Source organism: Diadema setosum, chromosome 15 (genome assembly GCF_964275005.1).
Source record: "Diadema setosum chromosome 15, eeDiaSeto1, whole genome shotgun sequence".
In the NCBI taxonomy this organism is placed as follows: domain Eukaryota; kingdom Metazoa; phylum Echinodermata; class Echinoidea; order Diadematoida; family Diadematidae; genus Diadema; species Diadema setosum.
The window spans coordinates 32,913,913-32,938,963 of NC_092699.1; the positions used below are offsets into that span (position 1 = coordinate 32,913,913).

The 25,051-nt window shown below is 38.3% G+C and overlaps 1 protein-coding gene across 1 annotated transcript; it reads left to right on the plus strand.

Annotated features, from left to right (window-relative positions):
* Positions 1–129: 129 nt before the first annotated feature.
* On the plus strand, positions 130–14,105 carry LOC140238943 (uncharacterized). Its single transcript, XM_072318837.1, has 4 exons — positions 130–263; positions 1,545–1,914; positions 2,268–2,615; positions 12,777–14,105. Exons 2-4 carry the CDS (start codon positions 1,572–1,574, stop codon positions 13,106–13,108), a joined length of 1,023 nt encoding a protein of 340 aa, XP_072174938.1. The 5' UTR covers positions 130–263; positions 1,545–1,571; the 3' UTR covers positions 13,109–14,105.
* Positions 14,106–25,051: the final 10,946 nt, after the last annotated feature.

A 25,051-nucleotide genomic window follows, 5' to 3' on the forward strand; every position in this document is an offset into this window, starting at 1 on the left:
ATATTCATTTTTCACTTTGCTGCTCTTTGATTGGATAAAATACTTTTGAACGGTAATATGCAAATTTTCTGTTTTCTGCTTTGAGTTGACGTGCGCTGCTGTTCTCCTCTGCAACAAAACAGAGAAAATAACACATCCCCTGGAATCAGCAAGTCACCTGGGAAGTGAATGTTGGTTGATTGGCATGCCGTTTGCTTCATGAAGTTGTGGAGATCATCATCAAGTTCCAAGACACCGCTTATTTTCGTCTTCATTTCGGTTGAGTGAGTAAAACCACCTAACGTTGGAACGAATCTCGACGAAAACCTGTGTTTGTTAGTGTTGGCATGTAGAGCGTACAAGGGAACGTATAGGAGATGTGTGTGTGTGTGTGTGTGTGTGTGTGTAGTGTGCGCGCGTAATGCAATGACATGACTCACAACTTGATAATGTTCTCCCTGCCCACTATTGACTGTTGGTATACAGGTGCGGTAAAATGTTTCTAGAATTACGCCTACTGCATGACAAAGACGACATTGTTCATCTAGACGAGTGAGTAATACTATATTCTCTTATGAATGAATGGTATGAGGGTCACCTCACATTGTGGCTGCGGTAGTTCTACTGGACAAGAGCCCTCCGTTTCCTTCTTTTCTCCACGCACTGCGCAATTACATTTCTCCTCCTACTGCGTAAAGCTGGTGGTTGTGTTTGGTTTTTCGCGGCCTTCCATGCATTGATTGCTTTGTCTGCCCAGAAGTTAGGCGTAGCTGTTCAGAAGCATAGGGGTGCGCCGCTAGCTGCATTTCAGGCTTTGACTGGTTTCTGTGCTGTGCTCATGTGGACACGTTGTTGTGTGAACGTCCACGTCCCATAGCCGTTTATACTCATATAGGTTTAGATATTCTCTTTCACACTCAAGCTGATTTGATGACACGCTATGCCTAATCTAGGATTCACAAAGGTAAAGCTACAGCCTGCACAGGATATATTTATAACATTATTTTTTTTTTACAACTTTTTTAAAACTTTGTTTTGCTCATTTGTGTGTGTTTTTGTGCGAATGTCAGAATTCATTATCAATTATATTTTCTGATTTTTTTTTTTCTGTTTGTCATGCCCCGCCAAGTTGTCAGTCTTGAATGAAAGATCGATACATTGTACACTAACATGTTACAGATGATTGTTTTTTTTTTTATTTTGTATGGAAAGTTCTCACTTCGGACATTTTTTAACACCGTTTTTTTTTAAAACCCATTTATTATCCATACAAATAATCCTTATCATAACAAGTGATTGATACTTTATATGAAAGCCAAAAAACTTGGTTTATTCATTGATTTATTCAGTCGCATGCAAGTGTTGCTGTTTGTTAATTGTATTGTAATTTGCCCGGGTAACCTATTTACAAGTATGTTTAATAACTCATTGTTAAGTGGTTATCTAGAATGTAGCAAAATTGTTTCTAACTTCGTATGTACTAACATGTGTATGTGATGTAGGCCCTACCATCAATGAAAATGTCAATATTCTGTTACTTTATCCCATTTTCCATGAAACTACAGATAAAGCGCCCAAATCTGCGCCTCACGATGGGAATGTCAGGCTCAAAATCAGCAGCGAACGGCGACAGACCTGAAGGGGAGGACGAGTTTCATACCCCAGTGACGAACCGGCGAGTGCAGAAGCTCATTGACCCGCGGTCTCCAACAGATGACATCAACCGTACACCGCTCCAAAGGGAGGTGGATTTTGAAGACCCGCGGTCCCCGACCACCAAAATCGCCAGGACGCCCATTCCTGACGATTCTGATCCAAGGTCTCCATCCGCTGGAAGAGAAGTTGGACCGTTCGTCTTCCCGAACGCCTCGGAAGATCCGCGATCACCATCGCGCATCATTGCAAGGACGCCGCTCACCAAAGATGCGCCAAAAAGTGAGGAAGTCTATCTTGGATTCACTTTGTTGGCATTCACCTGTAGTGTAATCTTTTTTACTGTGGGGGGAATAAAATAATTTGCTGACCAAAGATGCATCAGAAAGTAGTTTCTCCAAGATGTCTTTCACTTGAGTCTGTAATCTAATCACCATTTAATATTATACATGGAAAGAGTAAAGTGCATGTAGATATTCTACTAATTTCTTGCAATTTAGCAAAGACAGACAAAGTTTAACAAACTTTTGTTGATATCATTGTTTAGGTTTTTTTTTTTTCTGTACATTAAATTTGCCTCCAGGGCAGCAATGTTGTATAATGTAAGTTGTATTGTATTTTGTTTTTTTCTTCAGATGTAAGTGTTGAAGAGGTTCAAGTACATCAGCCCGAGGGTGGTGACAGCACAGAAAATGCCAGCAATAACAACGACTCGCAGGAATGCCCAGCTGGGGATCATTCCCCTTCGCAGGAAGCGGATTCGGAAGTATTCAAGGTTGAAACAGACAGTGTTAAATTGGTGGCAGATGATGAAGACAATGAAATTGAGAAGTGTGCCAGTGAGGCAGAGGGACAAGAGGGACTAAATCAAGCAAATACCCCAGAATACGAAATGGAATTGTCCGACATGGTGAAGAAGCAAACGATAGCCAATGAGGAGGACGGAGACCGGGACCATGCCACTTTGGTTCTGTCCGACAGGGGTAAGGAGACATCCTCGTGATGTGATACATTAGCAGGTATCTATCAAGACATCATACAATTTTTGTTTCATTTCCACTGCATGATGTCACAGACAATATTTATATTTAACCGATTGAATCGGATTAATTGTATCGTACATATTGGGGGGAGGGGGGTGAAGAAAAATAGTTACAAATAACAAATGAGAGGAATTTCAAACAAGCAAAGATTACTGCTCAAAGCACAAAATACAAAAATGTAACTTTGTGAATGAGTGATGTGATGTGTGCTCTAAGAGTCAACTGACTTGGATGCATGTGAGTATGTGAGATCATCATTTGGATATGAGTAGTAGAGGCTATTATAGCAAAAAAACAAAACAAACAAACAAACAAACAAACAAACAAAAACACACAACCCGGATTTGGTGATCCTCATGGTGTTCTTTAAAGAGTGAAACCTGATGTTTCCTTTAAAAAAAAAAAAAACCATGTACAGCTGTATGAAAATAAACCTATACTATAGACAGCTAGTTTATAACAAGATGGAGCTGTTGACATTAATTATTTCAGTGATTTGTCTTTCAGACATCCTAGTGAATGTTATTGATTAATTTAGTTATGATGAAGCCCTTTTAATACAAGTATAGTAGGAAACCAGATTAAAGAATCATGTCCAGGGTCAAGAGTAATGGTGGGGGGGGGGGGGGGGGGAAGACATTATGGGAAAATTAACATACTTCCTTTGCATTGGAAAGAAGAGGAAATACAAAGTAGAGAATTACATGTACTTTCAAGCTTTCCTTAGTATTAAAAAAAATAAAAGAAATAATTATATGGCTGCAAGGAATAATGCTTTACACAAGTACACGAAAACCCGAGACTTAGATGACATTGTTTGAGAGCATCTGTGTTTGTGAAAAAAGAATTTTACAGCTGTATTGTGTAGCTTGTCAGTCAAAACATTTACATTGTAATATGAACATTGTAGTTCACAAGAATATGGGATGAGGCTTTACACTTCAATGATGAACTGCATTGAGACAAACATATCCTGGAACATTGTATGATCAAGACACATTCCTTAGACTGAGCATAGTTGTCATCAGCAATCATGCCTCCTTTCCACTGAAGTCGCCTACCCCCAAGATTCCCCACATCCATATAAATCCAATTATGCCGGCTTACGCACGATTCCTCAAATCCAGCGTGATGCATCAGTGGAGATGGTTCCCCGTGTTGTGACTGCTCGGGTTTCATAAGACCGCCTTGATCCGGACGTAAGGCTTCTCATCCGAAGGCCTCAGCTGGTTGAATGAGAGTTTGATTGATTTGATTTGTTTTCTCAGACGGGAGGGCAGTGGAAGCTGAATGCCACGGCTGATGACAAAATGCGTGGCGAGGATTCATTCTTGAGCTAGAGTGAAAGTGATAGATACGATATTGCAATTCCTTGAGTAATCTGATGTATTGATCTTGACTAATCATCTAATATTGTACTGTATGCATACAATGTGTACACACTTGTACAGAAGCATTGAATTTGCTGCACAGACTTCAAATTTGTTTTATTCTACTATAATTCCGACATCATGCTGAACTTTATAGTTCTGTCTCATTAAAGGCAATCCGTCAGTCTTATTGATTATTGCAGGGCTTTGTCGCAAATGGTTCAAGCGAAAACTATTTTGATGGTGTCCTTCTTCCTTTTTAATCAGTACCTCTTCTCATCTCTGACTGTATTTTTTTTTTTCTGACTAAACAGAACTCACAATTTACTCTCATAGACGATTTTACCACACCTATGAGTATGTAAACTCTCAGAAGGGACTTTTGATTGCCATTTACGTTCAGAATGAATGTGAATACATTGTAGAACAAAGATCTTGTGGCACAGAGAATCTAGGAGGTTGTGATTATTGGAGAAACTATACAGTTGTGCACTTTTTAGAATTCACTTCATGTACAATGTCAGCACGAGTGGGTTGTTTGTTTGTTTGTTTGTTTTTCCCTTTGCTCTTTGTCTTAGAGAAAAAACCCAACTCAAACATGTTTGTTTGTTTGTTTGTTTTTTCGCTAGCCTACGGAAATGCAAGTTAAAGTAGGTTTTTGTTTTGTATACTTGAAGAATGCGGAGAACATTAAAAAAAAAAACAGAGAGAAAGAAACCTGTTGACTACAGAGTATACCATACAGCGTGTCACCACAGGAAGTGGATCATCAGGAAATAGATTGAGGAAGACCTTCCGCATTGATGGCCACTTTACCAGGCCATCCACTCTCTTCCCCGCCCGGTTCGGCCACGGGAGACAAATCCTTGAGAGAAAGAAAGATTGAGACGGAAACACGAAGCTGGAAGGAGGAGATTGGGGGGGGGGGGGGGAGGGATGAAAGGAAGAGAGCGATAATACCAACCGACTAGACGCTTACAGTAGAAGCGTCTAGTGGGTTGGTAAACTATCACTGGCTTTCTTCCGGTATCATCTATAAATAGCACGGATGGCAAAGAGCAGGAATTTGCCACTGACGGTGCCAATGGATGCAGTGCAATATAATGTACAAGTCTACTTCAATGCCACATTACCTCATGTGGCCTTCCTCACACATGGATGCATAATTGGGTAATCAAACTCCAAGCACCAAGCTCCAAAATGTACACAATTGTACATTTCATGATGAATGCACGGAGCAAGTCCACCGTACGTACATCTCTGTGCCAAAATTGTTGAGCTGCAGAAACAATGTTTGTGTGTCCAGCGTGCAGTAGAGTCATTGATGCAGCTTTAAAGTGCAGGAATTTCAAGCTCAAATTAATTGAATCTAATATCTTTTTATCTTTGTAGATTGAATAATCTGTTCAACACCATACTTGACCATGGATGGTCCCACTGCTACAGAAAGTAGGGCCCCCACACCTTCAGTAGTCATTTTTAACAAACTTGCATGGTGTACATTTATACCATACACACAGTACTTGTACAAATGCATGTTGTACTGTACAATGTACAAATGTTATGTGTCAGTACCTTCACTATACAAAATCTAAGCTCATCGACCGCACATTGGCTGAATGTTTGCAACATAAAGATTGTATGTTTGTTTGTTTGTTTATTTGTTTTTTGCCTTGTAACAGCCCAAGGTACATTATATGCAGATTTTCAAGAGTTCGGAGCAGGACATTGTAACTCTACAAAGTACATGTAGCCTGGATCTATGCAATGTTGGGTAGTTTTACACTCCTGTGAAGAGGTATGAATTTTACTGCTGTACGTGTAGATGGAAGGTTGACCATCGTCATGTTCTTCAGAAACACCTTCAGCACACAATAACTTTATTATGTATGGCACTGACTCCCGAACACTATATTCATACGTACAATGTACCGTGTCCTACATGTGTACATCTGTCATATCAAATGAAGGAAAACGTGTTCACATGATATTCCAATGTCTCTATCTCAAAAGAAATTGAAACTGGTCATTGGCATGGCCTTGCTGCTGTGATCAAATACGAGGGTCCCTGCAAAATGTTACAGGGATGTGAATCAAAGGGTAAATTCAATCTGTCGCCTCTCTGGACACCTCATTGTACCAGCAAGTTAAACATGACATTTTGCAACATAGTATTGAGATTTCACTTTCACCAAGGCTTTGAAGCTCATATTCACAGCTGGGAAATTTGTGGGGATTTTCAGATTCTTACATTCATCACTGCATGATAATACTCTGTCTTCTGCTCTGTGCAGTATACCATCAACATTCATGGACACATTGAGCTTTGCGATTTAAGATCGAATGCAAAAGGTACATTCTCACACAAGAGTTAATAACTTCCTGTATCCCAATGCAAAATTTAATTTAATTTGCCTCCGTTGTACTGTAAACACACTGGCAAACAAACAAACAATGTTCATTGAGATTGAAACAGAGACTCTGACCGAACTTTTATTTATTTGTTTTTTTTACGTAAAAAGGATTTTTGATAAAAGCATCTAAAGGACTCGGTTAAATGCAATAGCTATTGGAACACAAAAATACATGCCCTGTCTATTATCTACACATGTATGGTGGCCACTGAGTCAGTGGAAAATGGCTCTGTTGTACACATTAAAGGGATGGTACAGTATTGGTAGAGATGAGAATTGGGCTTATAACTTTTTGCAAGATACATGTACCAAGAAAACACTTATGATATAGTACAGAGCATACCATTTTAAGAGGAATTCAAAGTTTATTTGATGAAAATCAGGTTTGGAATGACTGGAACATCCTAACACAAAGTAAAACAAAGCCATCGTAATAAAGTGTGGGTCCCACACTTTATTAGAATCGCTCTTTTTTGGATATCTCAGCCATTTCAAAGCCAATTTTCATCAAATAAACATTGAATTCCTCTTAAAATTTCATGCTCTTTCATATTTCATAAGAGGTTTCTCATCTCACCAAAAAATGTTAGAAACCTGAAATTAGGTGTCAACCAAAACTGTACGATCCCTTTAACACTCAGTACATTAGAGAATTGCAAATGAAGAGACTGCAATGCATTAGTGTTCTCTTCCCACCTCCCCCTGGTGTTATTGTTCATTTGCCTACAGGAGCTTGCAGATATGTGCAATGCACGTGTGTGTGTGCGTACGGTGTACATGTATGCACATTGTCCACCAGAGTGGGGCCTTTGATATGCCATTCACTGAAAGGTTCTCATTGTAATTGAATACAAAGCGAAAGAATTTTAGACTTCTTTCTGTTCTTCCCACTCTGTCTGTCTTCTGTCTGTACAGTGTATCTATTTATCTTCATTGCATCTCTATACTACAAAATATCTCTTTCTCTATCTCTATCTACCTACACTATTTTGTACAAATATCCATCGTTGTATCATACTCTCCCTCTCTCCCTCTAGCAATCTCTTTGTCTCAAAATATCCCTTTGTTATCAGTTGAAAGCACTTTGGAACTTGTAGTTGACACAGTCCAGATTTTTGCAAATACAGTCTGTCATTACTGTATGGTTAAACAATCTCTGTTATTTCTGAATTCATTGTGACACTAGTAGCTTTATATTCAGCAGGTGTACACTGTACAATTCGTATTCTGAGACACTTTGTACATAACAAGCAACTTGTATTATCTGAACATATCGCTTGCTACACTGTAAGCGTACAAATCTCCAGATTGATTTTGAAATCTGAAAGCAGAATTAAGCAAACTAATTCTAGTAACATGCCACATGTACATACTTGGACAGTGATAATAGAGAGTGGAAATTACAATTTATTGTTGGATGAAATTCAAAGCAACTCGTCTCATCTTCTAATCTGCATACAACAGAAATACTTGTATTTCCAACATCAGAAGTTCAGAAATTATTCATTCATGGACTTACAGTGTATTATGAACTGAATCCATGAACTGTATGACAGTGTTTCATCAAGTCTTGTCAGGACTAATCAAGTCACATGATTAAGAATAGCACACTGTCCACCTTTGTGCAGATTATGTTGACGTCATTAATTTTGTAGCTAGCCGCATGCTTGACATCAAATTAATTGACTTAATCATGGTCTGTAATATTGAACGCTAGTCATGAAGGCTATGTAATGAGATGTACTCTACATACAAACTGCCATGTATATCAAGGCTTTTCGAGATAAAACTCTTTATGAAGTAGTGTAGCATGCAGTTATCTGATCACATCAAACATTGATCATTGTTTGTAGATTCACTTTCGGTTGAGAACTTGCAAAGCAAGCAGTCAACAAAGTTTTGAAATTAGTTTTAATCGTGATGTGCTTCAGTTCCGGTGCTATATGTACAAGTGTAGCCATATGATCAGCTCTGTCTAATATACATTGTACACGTAGTATAAAAATCAACTTATAGTTGCTTGCGTGGATTGTCCCCAATGTTTACAATTCTAATTCAGAGTGTCTGGTGTGTTGTCTCTCACTGCTGTTGGGGCTGTACAGAGTGTTGATTTAAAGATGCTATGTATACAGTGTACATAGTATCCATCTAAAAAAAAAAATAAAAAATAAAAATATTCTTTGTCTACTGCATTATGTATTCTGAAAATGGTAATTTGCAGCATACCAAGAAATTTTCTTTGTTACAAACTCCTACATATATGTATATTACACTTTATTTGTGCAGAATTTTCTTTGTTAAAAACAGATATTTTCATTGTTTTGAGGACAATGATATTGAGCCAAATTCATGTTTTAACCCGCTGTCAAGTAACAAGCTGAATGAATGCAAGTGACTGTTGGAGTCTTATCAAAGATGGAAATTGGCTACTCATTGAACACTGTGAGCGTGGCTTGAGTGTGTCACAGGCACCAATGTAAAATCTAAAATGTTCCACAATGGTTCCAATTACAAATTGTGATGTAGAGTATTAATCAATCACTCAAGCAGTTTCAAGCAAATCTGTCTCTTGAACAGCTACATTGTAGTTACCAGGCTCTATAAGTCATTGTTTAAGGAAACAGGCTCATGAAAGAAAAACGGAATTGCACTCCCGTATGTGTGTGTGTGTGTCACTGTGTGTGTTGTTTCATTTTGTTCATTTCTTTCCTTGAATACCATCAATTCATCAGATGACAGACTGTACAGTGTATTCAGAGAGCTCAGTAACCACAGCATAGCCTACTCACTCGTTTGGTATTGACTGACGTACATGTACAAACAATCAGTGTACCGTATGTGGGATGCATTTTCAATGCAAATCATATGTCAACATACCATCTATTCCATTTCACAAAGGACATTAAAAATCTGTCAGTGCACAGTATGATGCTGCGATGTATTCTCATCACCAGATAGTGTACTCAAGCACTTCCTCATATCTCTAAAATTACAAAAATTGTAAAAAGTTGACTCATCAATGACACACATGGGGCATCCCGCAGTACAGTCCAAGAGTGTGCCTTAATACAAGTTACAAGTTTGGAGCTGAATTTTACACACACATGTATTTAGCGTGGGAGTGACATCAATTATGAGTTTCTTTCACTTTCATTTTCTTTTGTAGGGAAATGCTGAGTGAAACCACGATGATAACGATTAAAAACAAAAAGATATGCTGTGCATTGAGGTCATTATAACTACAAAGAGTTATTTTAGGATACATGTGACATGCTGCATACAAGCACAACAATCACGTGTGTATTTGAATAACACCGTAGAGAGCCTAGATTCATCATCTCACATGGCTTTGTGTGAATATGGGATGGTTACAGGTAGCCGTAATTTGATTTCTCTGGGGCTGCCCCACAGTAGGCTTACAATCTTTGTAGTATCGAAAAATAGTTGCTGGCTTGTTATGGGGCAAGCATTAGTACATTGTTTCATTTTATGTTTCTTAGAATTTTCATGTTCTGTATTCATGGTGAAAATTTTACTTTTTTCAAACAAAAGCATAAATGTGTTCATTTATCAGGCATTATACATTGTAGCAACTGTGAGTAAACATGCAAACCATTCATAATACTAATAATGGACAGTTTGCTCACGAGTGCAAACTTTCACTTCTCGGTTCTAATTACGTGTTATACATTGTACATTGTGCCATTGTACCAGTATGAAAGTTAGATATACAGTGTAGTGTGGGTGAAAATATGGCTTAATTAGATAAAGTGACTCTGTTTCTGAATGAAGTCTTTCCATGCCATTCTGTGGTCGTGTATTGGAAGGACATGCTTCTGGGAGATGAGCGCTGTGTGTGCGTCCAGATCATTCCTCTAAACATTATACATCTCCCCCCCCCCCCCCCCCCCCAAACACACCCTGCAGCAATGATTTCTAAAATCTTGAATCCATTTCTTTATATTTACTTGAAGGTTGGTCCCGGCATTCAAGGATTATTAGAACCAGAGAAACTACATCAGGGGAAGAACATGAAGAGAACAGAAATATTAATTACTAATTAAAACAACTTGCAACAACTCCCAAGCTGTAGATAAAATCAGACAAACAGCTTTCTACTGTAAGCTTTCCTGGTATCACACACAAAGACTTTGCATGACAATAAAGGATTTCTTTCGCAGATGGTTTCACAATGTTCTGAGGAACCTTGATTCATTGGGCAGGTTGCGACATTCCCATCATTGTTGAATTAGTTCCATGCATGATTAATCCTCCACTCCAGCTTGGGGAGTTCTCAGACTCTTCCATTCTCTGGCACATGATAATCTACAGCACAACTGTTATAATTTGTTGACGCCTTCTTCTGTTTTCAAATGACAACTTATCTCGATACAATTCACACTTGCGCAGACTACAGAATGTATATTTTCCACTCTTTTCTTCCTTGTGTGTGTTTTTTTTTGAATGAATAGAGATCTGTTCTGTAGCACTGAAATTCATCGTCTTATATGGAATGACGACAACTACAATTGTAGAGTGAACAATAGAAAAGTGTCAGAAGATTATACATTGTACATCTAGGGAAAGTGTACAGCATAAAAAGTATGCTTGATGTCCATGTGAAACTTAACAACCCACTTGACGTGATGGAAACGATCATAAATGAGGGGATATTTCTGTACATTGTACAATGTACATTACTGTATCTATTCTGTATACTGTATAATGTGCACCTACTTCTTGGACAAAGGATGTGTTTATAAAGCTTGGATGCAAACTCAGAAAAGAATAGCTTGTTTGAATCATTGTTAGAGGCAAATGTGGAGGACATCGTGCTTTCAGTTGACCTTGCTAGAGCTGTCGTTATTGATGGTGTTTGCCTTTAAAGGGATGGTACAGTATTGGTGGAGATGAGAATTGGGCTTTTAACTTTTTGCGAGATACCAAGAAAACGCTTATGATATAGTACAGTGCATACCATTTTATTTTTAAGAGGAATTCAAAGTTTATTTGAAGGAAATCGGGTTTGGAATGACTGAAACATGTATCCAAAAACAGAGTAAAACAAAGCGATCATAATAAAGTGTAGGTCCCACACTTTATTAGAATCTCTGTTTTTTGGATATCTCAGCCATTTCAAAACCAGTTTTCATCAAATAAATGTTGAATTCCTCATAGAGTTACATGCTCTTTCATATTTCATAAGAGGTTTCTCATTATCTCACCAAAAAATGTTAGAAACCTGAAATAAGGTCTCAACCAAAACTATCCGATCCCTTTAAGTGGTCAGTGGTACACTGTATGTTCTGATTGAGGAAGTACTGTACTGATGTTCAAATCATAAGTACAACACTTTACGTCAATGTCATTATCTGATAGATTTTTCATCACCATGTCATCATATTCAGTGATGTTCTGCATGATTATTACACTTTGTAAATGCAGTCTGATTTCACTGTATTTCACCACAATGTTCTCTTGATTGGTCATGAGTGTCCACTTTTGGAATATTTCTTATTATGTGTACAATGTACAAGTTGTACATGTACATTGTACAGTAGTACTGTTCTATGAATTTGTATCTATGGATAAAAACGAGATTTGTTGGGGGAAAAAAATGAACAATCTTGGAAATTCAAAGTGTTTTTTTTTTTTCTTAATGCTCCTGTATGACCTTTGGCTTTGGGAATCAAGAAATACAGGGGATTTTGTTTGAAATTCTTTTTTGATTCCAGTGTTATATTTTGCCATTTATAACTGAATTCATTCCCAAGAGCACTCAAGGGGATGTTGGGGAATACTCACTGACATGGACAAGACTCTTGAGATACTTGTGGCTTGTTAACCGTGGCCTTTTCATTAAATCCACTTCAACTGCACTTGTAGGTGTTTAAATGCCGCTGCCCAGTGAAGCATTGAATCCTTGATGAGTTTCAGTCAGACTTGACTGACCCTTATTTGTAGAGGGAATACAGTGTATCAGCGTTGAATAGCATCTTATGTTTGCTGTTTGGGGTATAGAGCAAAGCCTAGCAAAAAGCAGGCTTTGTGGCATTATCATGAGGTACTGTAGCTGTGAATTTTGGGGAGACTATAGATTTTGAGATGGCAGCCTTGCCTTTGTACACCAGATCAATCTCGGGTGATTGGAGAGATCGTTATTAATGCAGAAACAAGGGCTAGTGAGCGAGGGCTACAGTAAGTAGTGTACTAGTACGTTTATATGCAATGTTGCAGATTTACCACAGAATCATACAATGTATTGATAAATCTATGCGAGCTTTCTTAACTCCGGTATTGCATGTTGGTTTTTGCAGAGATGGTCTTCCTGACAGAACTTCCGCCCTCTCCCGTCTCCAGTAAGGCCAAGAAATCCGGCTTCCGTCGCTCCCTCAAGGAGAAATTCCAGTCTTCATCCTCTTCTCACCAGCGCTCTCCGCTCGCCACCAGAAATCTCATCCAGGATTCGCCGGACCCCAGCGAGAGGACGACCGCCGCCCGGAAACGGGAGGGGACAACTTCTCGCAAAGTAGGTGTGGCCTTCCAGAGGCCAGGGGCGGGACACCTGTCGAAGGCAGACAGGCCGCGGTCACATCCTGTCCAAGTGGTGGGGAGATACCAGCCAGTACTGGATAAAGAAAACTGTTAATTTCTGAGTGGAATTCCAGAGACTCCGTCATTTTGAGAGCCAAATATCCATAGAGACAGAGACTAGACAACTGGACAGCTTCATCCAAAATGGCTGCCAGAGGCATTTCTAGTTGTTTCATCATGATTCTGTGGCTACAACTGTACTTATGATATGCATATAATCCGAATAAAGTGTGAATGTGACACTTTGAACATCATCCACAAGAACGTGACACTTCACTGTGACACTTCACTGTATAGTCTTGTACAGTGTACAAATTGTTTTTTATATACAGGATGTGCTGTGTGACAACTACCTTGTGCAGTCATGGAATATCATCCGAGTAGCGTTGTCACCATATCGACACAATCAACTGGTACTTTGTCATCCGATCTATCAATAAGCAGATTGGTGAACTGTGAGATTGTGCATTAATTTGTGTGCTGTAGAAAATGACTCTCAGGCTCAATTCATACATTTTTTAGCTGTTTCCATTGGTGTCTGGTTTGATGATCTGACTTGTGTGCATCAGAAGTTTGTGTTGCTGATAAGAATCATCTACAATAAATGTGGGTAGCGTTCACACCGCATGTTCTTTTCATATTCACTGTACAATGGCATTGGTAGCAGTGTCCCATAGTTTACTTACAGTAGGTGAAAATGTGTCACCGAGGGGTATATTGATGGTATGGGTTGAAATGGAATGGCATACAATATGAAATTAAAGTTAACTGTGTTTTTTTTTTACATGATGAGTTGCAAACAGCAACAAAGTCACAAGAGCACCTCTCCACTCAAAATATGATGCTATCAAAAGAGTCCCTAAAAGTGACACCATACCCTGGTTGCACCCTTTAATGCCTCTTTGAGTCTCATTGATTCAGTGAAACATACAATTGTAAAATGCAGATAATGCCAACTGGTGTCATTTTAAGATTCACCATGTCCTCAGTTCTGGGGTTGAATTCAAATCCTTCATGAAATTCGTTAATATTAAGCTCTATACAGTAGATGTAGCATGAGTAGGGGCCTTGTAAATACAAAGATCTACCCCACCCCTATGCTATATGGTATTTGTGAATGATCATGGCACGATCTGGCAAGATAAGTCAGCATTTAATCTCAGCTAAATCTGGTAAAAGGTCAAAGACAGTTGTGAAGATTGTAGTGTGTAGCAGTACACAGTATAATCACTTTGATCTTCTGCCATACATGTATCATCGGACCCAGGACACACTTTCCCGACTGTAAGCAGGAGTGTATGACTTTATGACACGAAAAATCAGCAGTATAGGGCAGAATCTGGTGATGCGGTGAAATTTACGCCATGATTATATCTACTTGTAATACATTTTCTTTTCAACTCGTGTCTTGGGAGATTCTGAAATCCTCATTTTGTTTAAGACTCGCCCGTCTCCAACGAGCAGTTGGTATTGAATGTACTTGTAGCATTAACCCGTTGAGGATGAGTCCTGAGTATACTTGGGCGGGTGTCTATGGGAAATGCGTGTTGTAGCAAAATCAGTCTGTCCTCAACGGGTTAATACCCCTCTGGAGATTTTGAAGTAACTTACACAGTAACTTGCTTTTTATGGGATGTTTAACAGGGAAATAGTGTTGTACAATGCATCAAGTATAGTCAAGTATTTTAGGTTTAAAACATGGTGTTTCCCTATTCTTGAGAATTATTCTGGCTAATGGATTCAGTCCTTGTAATATAATACAGTACATATTGTTGTACATGTATTGTTTGAGCCAGGAATGTGGCATTATCAGGTCTATGACTCAGAGAATCGAGTCATGGTGTTGTCATGGGAACGGGTGACTCACTGTAATATCATATCTTGCAGAGTGTGGTTCTTTTGTGGATAATTTTAACTTGGTGTAGATATCACAGTATTCTCTGTGTAATTGTTAATCAGTACATTTGCAGCACACTTGTACAAAGTTAATACAGTCACAGTATTAGATTGCATATCGTTTGCTTTAAAGTGTTACTGCGAGATGTAGGCAGAAGATTTACCAACACAGTATACAGTACAATGAATCGATTATATGGTCCTGAGGAGTTGAAACATCTAGGACAAAGTTGGAAGTTTACTGACTCACATGAAGTTTCCGACCATGGAAAGCTGACAGACGGTGTAATCACATTCCTTTTGGGTGTACTGTACATATTAATTACGGTAATAGTGCGTCATATCCATGGAACATGGCGTATGTGATGACAAAGCCAGTAATGTCATGACATGGCCCAAGGAGCTAATTGTGAAGTAGAATAATTCTGCCTTTGGTCCATACAGTCATATGCAGTGAGTGTGTGCCACACAGTGTGCAAATTTAGCCTTATTCCATCATGTACACTTATGGTTTCCCTGCACTATGCATTTCAGGTACCATCTTGTGGAAAAAATACCACTGGAACTCCAATGTAGAGCAAATATCTTTATATGAAGAATATGAATCATAGAATTGGAGCTTCTAATGGAATGGAAGGAGAGTCTCATTTTGTTTCAACCAGAACTCTTTAATGGGAACATGGCCCAGATCTTGAATGAAGTAGCTGATATTTTTTTATTTTTTTTTGTAAACAAACTTGTAATGTACGTGTAGGTGTATAATAGTGCCTTGATGAAGATGTCACTTTCCTTGCAGTTGCACAATGTTGGAATTTAGGGAAATAGTGGTGTGTTGTGAAAATTGGAGTGCTTTGGTAGACAGGCTAAATCCTTCTCTGATAGTGTGCACAACTGATACCCTTTGCTCACTCCTTTTCTTTTTTCCACTTTTACAATGTACTTCATATCCATTGGCCTTATCACAGTCTTTCTTGCAAGCACAATGTCCTCTATTTTGCAAGCATTTTAAAGAGGCAATTCAAAATGAGTTTGTGATGCTAGCAGCTACTTGTAGTGTACTGTCTGAAAGTCAATGGTGGACCCCTCAATTAACTTCCTGTCGAGAGCTGAAGACGGGGAAGGTCATCAAAACACTGATGCTTTTACCACACTTTGTAATACACAGCAAGAAGTAGTTAGTGAGCTGTATCACTGTTGAAGTCTATCAAAAAATCCTGTTCACACTCATGATCTGAGCATGCTTAAACTGTTTGTATTAAAGCCCTATCCACACCCATATATGAGCATGCTGACATATCACTATTGAAGTCTGTTGGCACCCATTTACACTAATCTTATGTGCATATGAGCACACTTTCATATTACGGTTTAAGTCTAGATCAAAACCCTGTTCACACTCATTTGATACAAGCAAGCTTTCATGTCTCAACTGGAGTCTATCAAAACCCCTTTCACACTCATTTGAATACTTGTAAGCATATGGGATCATTAGAGGTAATTGGGTGCGATGAGGGTGATCCACAGAGTGATAACGGCCTTTTGCTACTGATGAGGTTGGGATAAGTGTAGATGTGTACATGTATGTATTCCATGTCATTTAATAGAGAGGACAGGGAGCTAATGGCATTGGTCAGTTTACCGCCAGAGAGTCATTAGTGTTGGCCTCGGTTAGGTCATCACACTTTGTTAAAAGAATGATGTAGACAGTAGTTCTATTTTGTCACAATGTGATGTCATGTCTTATTGTGCAGACAGAGTCATACGTGTACATGGCTGTGAGTAGATGTTTATCTGATAACATAATTGAAAATGAATGTACATGTACTTTCACTCTGTATGTATGACTAACAGAGTGACTTACACAGCAACGCTTTTTGCGGACAGTGTTAAGCAACATTTACTGAGGCAGGCAAGTGTGCTGTGTACATGATTGGAATACAGTGTACTTCAATGACTAGTCGATCTCTACATTTATTTAACTTACATCAAACATTAAATTGATACAGTGTATACAGTTACAAGCAGTCTTGTGCTGATAGTGCAAACCTGCATTTGGCGCTACATTATACATGTTGCTGTTTATCGTGCCTATTCATGTAGAGTACACCCATTTGTGCTGACATTTTAATTCTGATATGTAATCATTAGTAGCACGTAATTTTAGTGCAGGGATTCCCAGCTTTTCATTTCCACCCACAGTATTTAAGCATCATATTGTAATATGTGAAGGAGATATGGTGTAAAAAGGAAATTAGTCGCTACATCAAGGAATCAATGTCGGCAGTACACTTGAAAAGGAATGTACAGTAATGCATGTGCACATAAATGACAGACACAGGTGATTCACTTGTCTTCGTGCACATGTCAGAACAGCAAAGTTTGTAGACCTCTCTGTTGTACCATAATGAACCTACTATCAGAAGAGTGACCTGAGTTTACATGCATAACTGTACAGCACACTTCCTGGTGGTCTGCGAATTATGAAGCCATGGTCTGCGTATGCACATGTGCCACACAGGAGGAAGGAAATAAACCAAGTTTGTAACACCTGGATAGCATCCTGTTCCTTCAAGTACTTGCGAATGTAAAAATTATGAATTTTTAAAGCCCCAGTTTAGACTCAGTGTAGTTACTGCTCATGAAAATGTTCGTCCATGAGATTATTCATTAGATAAATAATTGTCCAAATGGCACAAGCAGGTAGTAAATAATGTATCTGGTTCACTTTCTTTTTGAGTGCAGACTTGTAAACTTTGAACAACACAAATATACCAAAGCAAATTTCTGAAAATTGTTCATAATACAGTAGGCCTACATTACAAGCACCAAGACAGACTTACAAAATTACGAAGCTATCCAGGTTATTTTGTATATATGCTTATTTCTTTCTTGTCTTTTTGATATGTCCAAAATTGTAGAAATTTACAGTGTGTTTTGGAAAGTGACATCAACAGTTTTTATATCAAACTAAAATAGCCCAAGTGTCTCTTTGAAACAGTTTACTCACTCGCAGACTGGCAGGTTTAAAACAATTCTTATGTGACTTGTAACTCTGACTTTGAAGGACGTGGTGCCATGCTGACCAGATGTTTAAGACCTACTCCAAGCTGCATATTTTATTGTCGCTGTTGGTTTGTTGTTTTATTAATTTTTTTTGTCTGTTTATACGATATCCTTGCTTTCTCCTCTGTTGCTCTACTTGCTGTTCCATCATGTGGAAAATTGCTGTTGGATCGTTCTCAACAGCCTCCCCCGCTCCCCCTGGTTTTCTGACATTGATTGACATTGATTGTACAGTGTATCGCAGACATCAGCACTGGGTACAATCGAGCTAGCTTTGAATGTGGATAGCTGTTCTCGTTACATTTCGTTGCTGTATGAAGTGGTCAATTTGGTTTTTGTTGTGTCATACCTGTCAAAAGATGTAAAAACACCAAGAGCCTTTGATCTAAAACTTTTAAAAAATTTCTGCTTCTTTGATTTTTTTTCTTCTTTCAAATAGGATGTTTTCCCCATGAAAGTGTGCACTTTGTCGCGACTAGTGTGCAGATTTATTCTGATCAACCAGCGCATGTTATGTGCCTACTCCGTGTATGTAACATTACATTAAAATATCACTTGTAAGACACCTAAAGCCCACCTTATGCCACACAGTCAGACTGGTCGCACAAGAGAGACAACCTGGGTCATACAACCAGTTGTGCAACTCGACACCACACACTGTATGCGATCAGACTGCACAGCTAGGCTTCTGACCATTCTGGCTTCAGTAACAGCATGATTGGCTGCAAGCCAGCGACTGGTCTTGAAAATTCGACCTGACAAATCTCTCCGATTGTCGTGATGACCCAATTGCACGACTGGTAACTGGCAAGACCGGTGACGTCACACTTCCGGTCTTCATAAGGTTGTACGACCAGCGAGTCGTAGCAAAATCGTGTAGTGTGCGGTGGCCTCAATTCACACTTGGCTACATGTGAACACCAAACAAAGATTTGATAGCTAGAGCACAAACATTTTCCTTGAAAGCCCTGCTTCTGCAAGATCAGATAATCTGATTATAGTGTTTTTCTCACCTTGAATTCAACAAAACAAACATTCCGATCACTTACATATTCTCAGAAATTGTCCAGTACTTTTAACAGCTGATGTTTTCTGAATTTAGCTTTCTCCAAATCTGCTAATTACAAGTTAGTTTAAAACAGCTTCATGGATAAGCAAATGTGATTTTCAAAGAAATGTGATTTTCGAAGAAGCGGCACTGTGAAAAAACATGTAGATTTGTTAGGGCAGTCATGAATGTTTGCATTTAATAAACAAGGGAATTAAAAGGGAGAAGCATTATTTTGGAGGGAAGCTGTTACTCAATACATTGAATTCACTTTGTAGGGAAAAGCTGAACAAGACAAGGTGGAAAGGGGGAAATCAAAGTTTGGAAGGCAACAGCTGCTTGTAAATCGAGGTCACAAGATATTGTGTAATCCAAATTAATGTCATCCTATTTTCCAGTCCACATTTCAATTGGAATCCAAGAAGTTGCCTACAATTCCGGCAAAGCAGGGGACCGCATTGAAGACATGATTGTGATAGATAGTGAGCGGAAATGAAAGATAATACGAGTCCAGGATTTGGAGTTTTCTGATTGGCTAATACCGTAGGTGTTTAATGGGACTGATTTTGTTTTTCAGATTGGCCTTCAGATTTGCTCATGTGTTAAGCAATAAAACCCGAAGAAAGCACAGTAAATGGGATGCAACTGTGCATGTAATTGGTTTCATTCATTATGCTAGAGCATATGTACGTGTAGTATGTACGTGTTTCACCCCCCATGTTTGTTTGTAGAATGTATGGTGTACAATGTATTGCCATGTATGCCTACTGGTACACTGTATTTCATTTCTTTGCTTATGTTTTAACCCCATACTTAACTAGATATTGCTGCTTTTATATTTGCCTTCTTCTGTTTGTGATATTATACAATGTAGTTGGGTTTGTTTTTGCATTGAGAAGTATATAGATTTACACTGTATTTTCTTTTTTTATATACACTATGTTATGTGTAAAAATTGATTGGGTATAATTCATAAAAGAGAATAGCACTTGCATAATCATATCAAACACATATGATCTGTTATGTCCCTGATAATAAAGTTAATAGTAATGCAGTGTTCTAGTACATTGTACTACAATTAGAATTAAAACGGTTTAGTGCCTATACGGTGTGCTGTATGCAGTGTATGAGGCACTCGCTGCACAAAAGTGTACCTGTACTGGACTGTGTACATCTACAATAGTATCTCCATGTCCATGTGCATTAACGAGTGCAGAGTTGAATTGTGATATTAAGATGAGATGAATACAATTATAAACTCTTGCTTGTACATTGGTACCTTTCTGGTTTACAAGGTTTTCATTATTAGTACTATAGTTGATGTGGGAATGTGTGGTGTATGAAAGATAGATGTGTGTGGGGGGGGGGGGGGAGGACAGGTGTGTTGAGAGAGACAGATACAGCTGTAATCAAAGAGATACGAGAGAAGTGTATGTACAGTATACAGTGAGTGCACCCGTGTTATAACGCACATGGTTATAACGAAATTCTGGTTACATTTACGAAGTAAAAATTCAGGCTGCAACATTATCCGCTCTTTTTTATTATTATTTATTTGTTTGGTTATAACGAAATTTCGATATAACGAAAGAAAACTGCCGGTCCCGAGGACTTCGTTATATAACATGAGAGTCCACTGTATCACTTGTACAAGAGAACCTCGTTATAATGAGCTGCTTGGGACTTGAAATTTCTTCCTATTACAGTACACTCCCGTTATAGTGAACACGGTTGCAATAAAATTCCGGTTATAAAAAAGTAAAAATTCAGGCCCCAACATTATCCGCTTTTTTATTGTTTATTTGTTTGGCTATAACGAAATTTCGATATAACAAAAGAAAACTGCCGGGCCCGAGGACTAATTCGTTATAACATAAAAACATATGAAAAAATTTCATCAGGTTGGTAGTATAAATAATGCAAAAATTCCTTTTTTCCAACCTATTTTTTGTTGTTTCAAAAATAATTTTTTCGCATTATTCGTTCATAAGAGAGAGAGAGAGAGAGAAGTTTGATGGGCTGGGAAATGATAGATGCAGCTTGGAAAGATTGAATACAGTAGAAACCCAGTATAACGAGATCCTTGGGGACCAAGACAATTATTTTGTTCTTTATATCAGATATTTTGTTATAAGTACTCAATAAAAAAATACTTTAAAAAAGGAAATGAATTCAACGGGACTAGAGAAATAGATCATTAGTTTGCTATATCAGGTACATGTATAAAAAAGTTGTTATATCAGGGTCCCGTTTTATCAAAAGATAAAATCGGTTTTTATTTTCCCTACCACACAGGCTGCCATAGACTTACAGTTGAAATCATCTACAAATTTAAACTCTTCATTAAACAGGGCCCAGATCTCTTTATAAGGAGTTTCCACCGTGAGACTGTATAACGACTTTCATTCGGTTGGGAGAGGGGGGGGGGGGGGGCGATGGCAGGATCCCGGGAACGATCAGATGAGAGTTGTGAAATACACGTACAATGTATGCTGAGAAAGATAGAGGGATGATGTCCTTATAGGTGAGAAATCAAATTTCAACCGTAAAACGAATGTGGATTTCGGTTGGAAGACTGACGAGCCGAACAAACTACCGGTGACAAGAGGATGATTATGTCCACGACCCAACCCGACCGACGCAGGATGATGAGTTGAGTGAGATGTTTACGTTTGGACATAGTGTGGAAAGAGAGTGTAGAATGGCTGGTGATAGGGAACGTGTTTGTCTTGAGGCATCAATATTACATACAACAATGTACACCCACGGCAATCATTCTCAATAATAAAATCAGCAGTATCTATTTTGAATGAGACGTACATGTATGATTATGGTCAAGTCACGTATAACTACATTACATTGCCTAAATGTGTTTACAGACTCGTGCATAAACAAACGAACACACAGGAAACAATATTCAGAGAATAAAACTATTCATTTATTCTCTGAAAAAAACATTTTACATTTTCCTACACTCTTCGTCTGTCATGCTCAGTATTACAGTCTTCTCCATGATCACGTTGACTTTCATGAAAATTACAGCCAAACAAAACGGAAAGGGGTTTCTTTTTATAGTGTTCGTGTGTGTGTCTGTGTATGTGTGTTTGTGTAAGTGTGCGTGGATGTGCGGTTGTTTGCATGGTAACCGCATAATTGCGTAACTAGAATTATGCATTATAGATAACTCAATACAATGTACATGTACACTGATTGAATTCAGAAAACTAAAGAACGATGTATTGCATGAAACTATGAGGCAATCTTGATTGGGGCAGACAGGAATAATTAGAAAATATACAACAACAACAACAACACACACACGCGCGCAAGCACACACACACACACACACAAAATAAAATAAAATAAGGGAATCCTTACTCTGGAATGTCTTCAACCGCCGTGCCCAAGGCAATAGACCGGCTTACTAACATTTGATATCAAATTTAAGGATGTTTAACCCGTTTTGAAGTACATGTATTAATAGTAACGAGCTATATACAACCTCCAAAACACTCTTCAGTACTTGGAATCCTGTTTGCACACACATGTAGTTGTCATGGTTGTTGCTACGTCAGGCAAACCCTCGGGCAAGCTTTCAGATTGTCAAGAAGAATCATTATCAGAAAGCCATGCATAAAAATGTGAATACAAAATTGTATAATTTATCAGTAGGGCCCTACTTGTAAACCAGTCGATTTCGGGGCATTTTCTCCACTTGCAGTAATTGATCACGGCTTACCGAAATGTTCAAATAATAGTGCTTACCTTTACAATGATGGTTGACCACAGTATTATAGCGTCAACAAAAGCATGCAAACGGGATTCCACCCATTTACAGATGTAACTGCACTTTTACAGAAACAGGTAAATTAAACGGTTCATCACGATACGTCACGTAGTACTGTAGTACAGTGCACTCCCGTTATAACGAACGCGGTTATAACGAAATTCTGGTTACAACGAAGTAAAAATTAAGGCCCCAAAATTAATCCGCTCTGTGTTTTTTTTTTTATTGTTCATTTGTTCGGTTATAACGAAATTTCGATGTAACGAAAGAAAACTGCCGGTCCCGAGGACTTCCTTATTACGAGAGTCCACTGTATAGATATATCCATAAATTTAAATAGCTCAGTAAATTGGCCTGTTGAGTGAAGATTCAAGGCGGAACTCCACAGAGACATCACGATGGGCTTCCGATGAAAATTAAAGGGGCTGTGCGATGCTGATGCATGTTGACTTGTATAGACTCATAATACAATATACCGTGCATGATAACTATTATATGTCCATATCAATATCTAAATATGTGTCATACATTCTATAATAATCATTCTTCTTTTTTTCACATTACTTGTATAACCCCACAAAAAGAAAACAACTTCAAAACTGTTTTCCAGTGACATCATCTGTAATTCATTGTGATTCATTGTGATTCATTGTAATTCATTGTAATTCATTGTGATTAACAAAAGACATTTTCATGAAGGGAAACATGAAAGATATGCTCACTCTAGGGAAGGTGCATTCCAGGGTATTTTGTTAATCATTTATTAGTGAGGCCTACTTTACCAGTGGTTGACAAATGAAAATATTTATGAGCTTGTCCAAGTAATTTTAAGAAAATGGTTATGAAAATACTCTCACCTATCCATGGCATTATTGATGTTCAGGTCTGATGTGTATGAATATCACGTATTTTATTCTTATGTAGGCTTATATTATCAGTGTTATTTTAATTTCATTTATGAGTCTGATGTAAAGCAACCGTATCAGCCTTCGAGCCGCTGGATTATTTCATATTTGCACAATAAACCATATTGAATTGAATATGACACGCATAAAGTAGATATCCGTTTCCATTGCAAGTGGGATGTTGAGGAAATGAATCAACAGAAGTCAACATGCATTTGTATTGCATGGTTCCTTAATAATCAAAATTACCATGGGATTTTGGGGCAAATTATTTGTTGTACAGGGCCCCATTTTGTTCTCTCTTCTTTTTTTAAAACACAACAACAACCATGGGATCATGGTACACACTGAATCATTAATTCGTGATTGCTCTATACCTCGTGAGAAGCACAAGCTGTATTCTGTTCGCAATGTTTTATTCAACACCACTGTACTACTGGGATGATATCGGAATTGTTCACCGTGGCTAATGCTCCTAAAACACTCACCATGCTCACGAGAATGAGATAACTGCCACATTGGTATTCATTGTAACACAACTTGTCGCCAAGGAGACTCGCTCTGCAATCACGTGACTAGCATGTAGATGCCAAGGTAAATTTGACCACCTGGAATTCGTGCCGAGGTCAAGACGATCGGTGTAGCGGCGTTCCATTGACGTAACTGGTTGATCGATTTCAGAGCCCGTTTAACATACCAGAGAGCCAGCAGACGACATCTCATAACAGCGATGCACTAGACCCTCTGGGTATGCATGTTTGTTCGTTTTTTTTTTTTTTTTTTTTTTTTTTTGTTCTTTTGATTGTTTGCATTTACATTGCTTCTCAAATCAAAACAAAGTAGAATTACATTGCTTTAAAAAAAAAGAGAATGAAAATAAATGAATTGAAAAATTGATATTGAAAAGATTTGAACAGAAAAGAACTAAATTACACAGAAGCAATAATGTACAGTATATAATCCCACGTGATATTACAGCATAATCATTATGAAATATTAATAGTTAATGTTAAGGAGACCGTCAGCATAAGCATGGCTTGACGTTGTTGACTAGACTGTCTGATCTAGCACGCAAGAAACTCGTTGTCTCTCATCTCCAGGAATAGCAAGAGCAATGGTATTGTGTGATACCTCTTTGGTAAGAATAAAGCAACAAGTGAGGTTTTGTAAGAACAAGTTAACTATAGTGATAGAGGTATTGTGAGAACAAGGCAACTAGTATGAGGCAGGGAGAGCGCCATATTAATAGTGGTCAGCGATCAGGAACACAGTGACCTCACTCTTGACTTAAAGGGCCCC

Excerpts from the sequence above, each read along its gene's own strand:
- LOC140238943 (XM_072318837.1), top strand. The coding sequence starts at position 1,572 with ATGGGAATGTCAGGCTCAAAATCAGCAGCGAACGGCGACAGACCTGAA. Across the intron at positions 1,915-2,267 it reads CACCAAAGATGCGCCAAAAA|ATGTAAGTGTTGAAGAGGTT; the intron begins GTGAGGAAGTCT and ends TTTTTTCTTCAG. Across the intron at positions 2,616-12,776 it reads TTTGGTTCTGTCCGACAGGG|AGATGGTCTTCCTGACAGAA; the intron begins GTAAGGAGACAT and ends TGGTTTTTGCAG.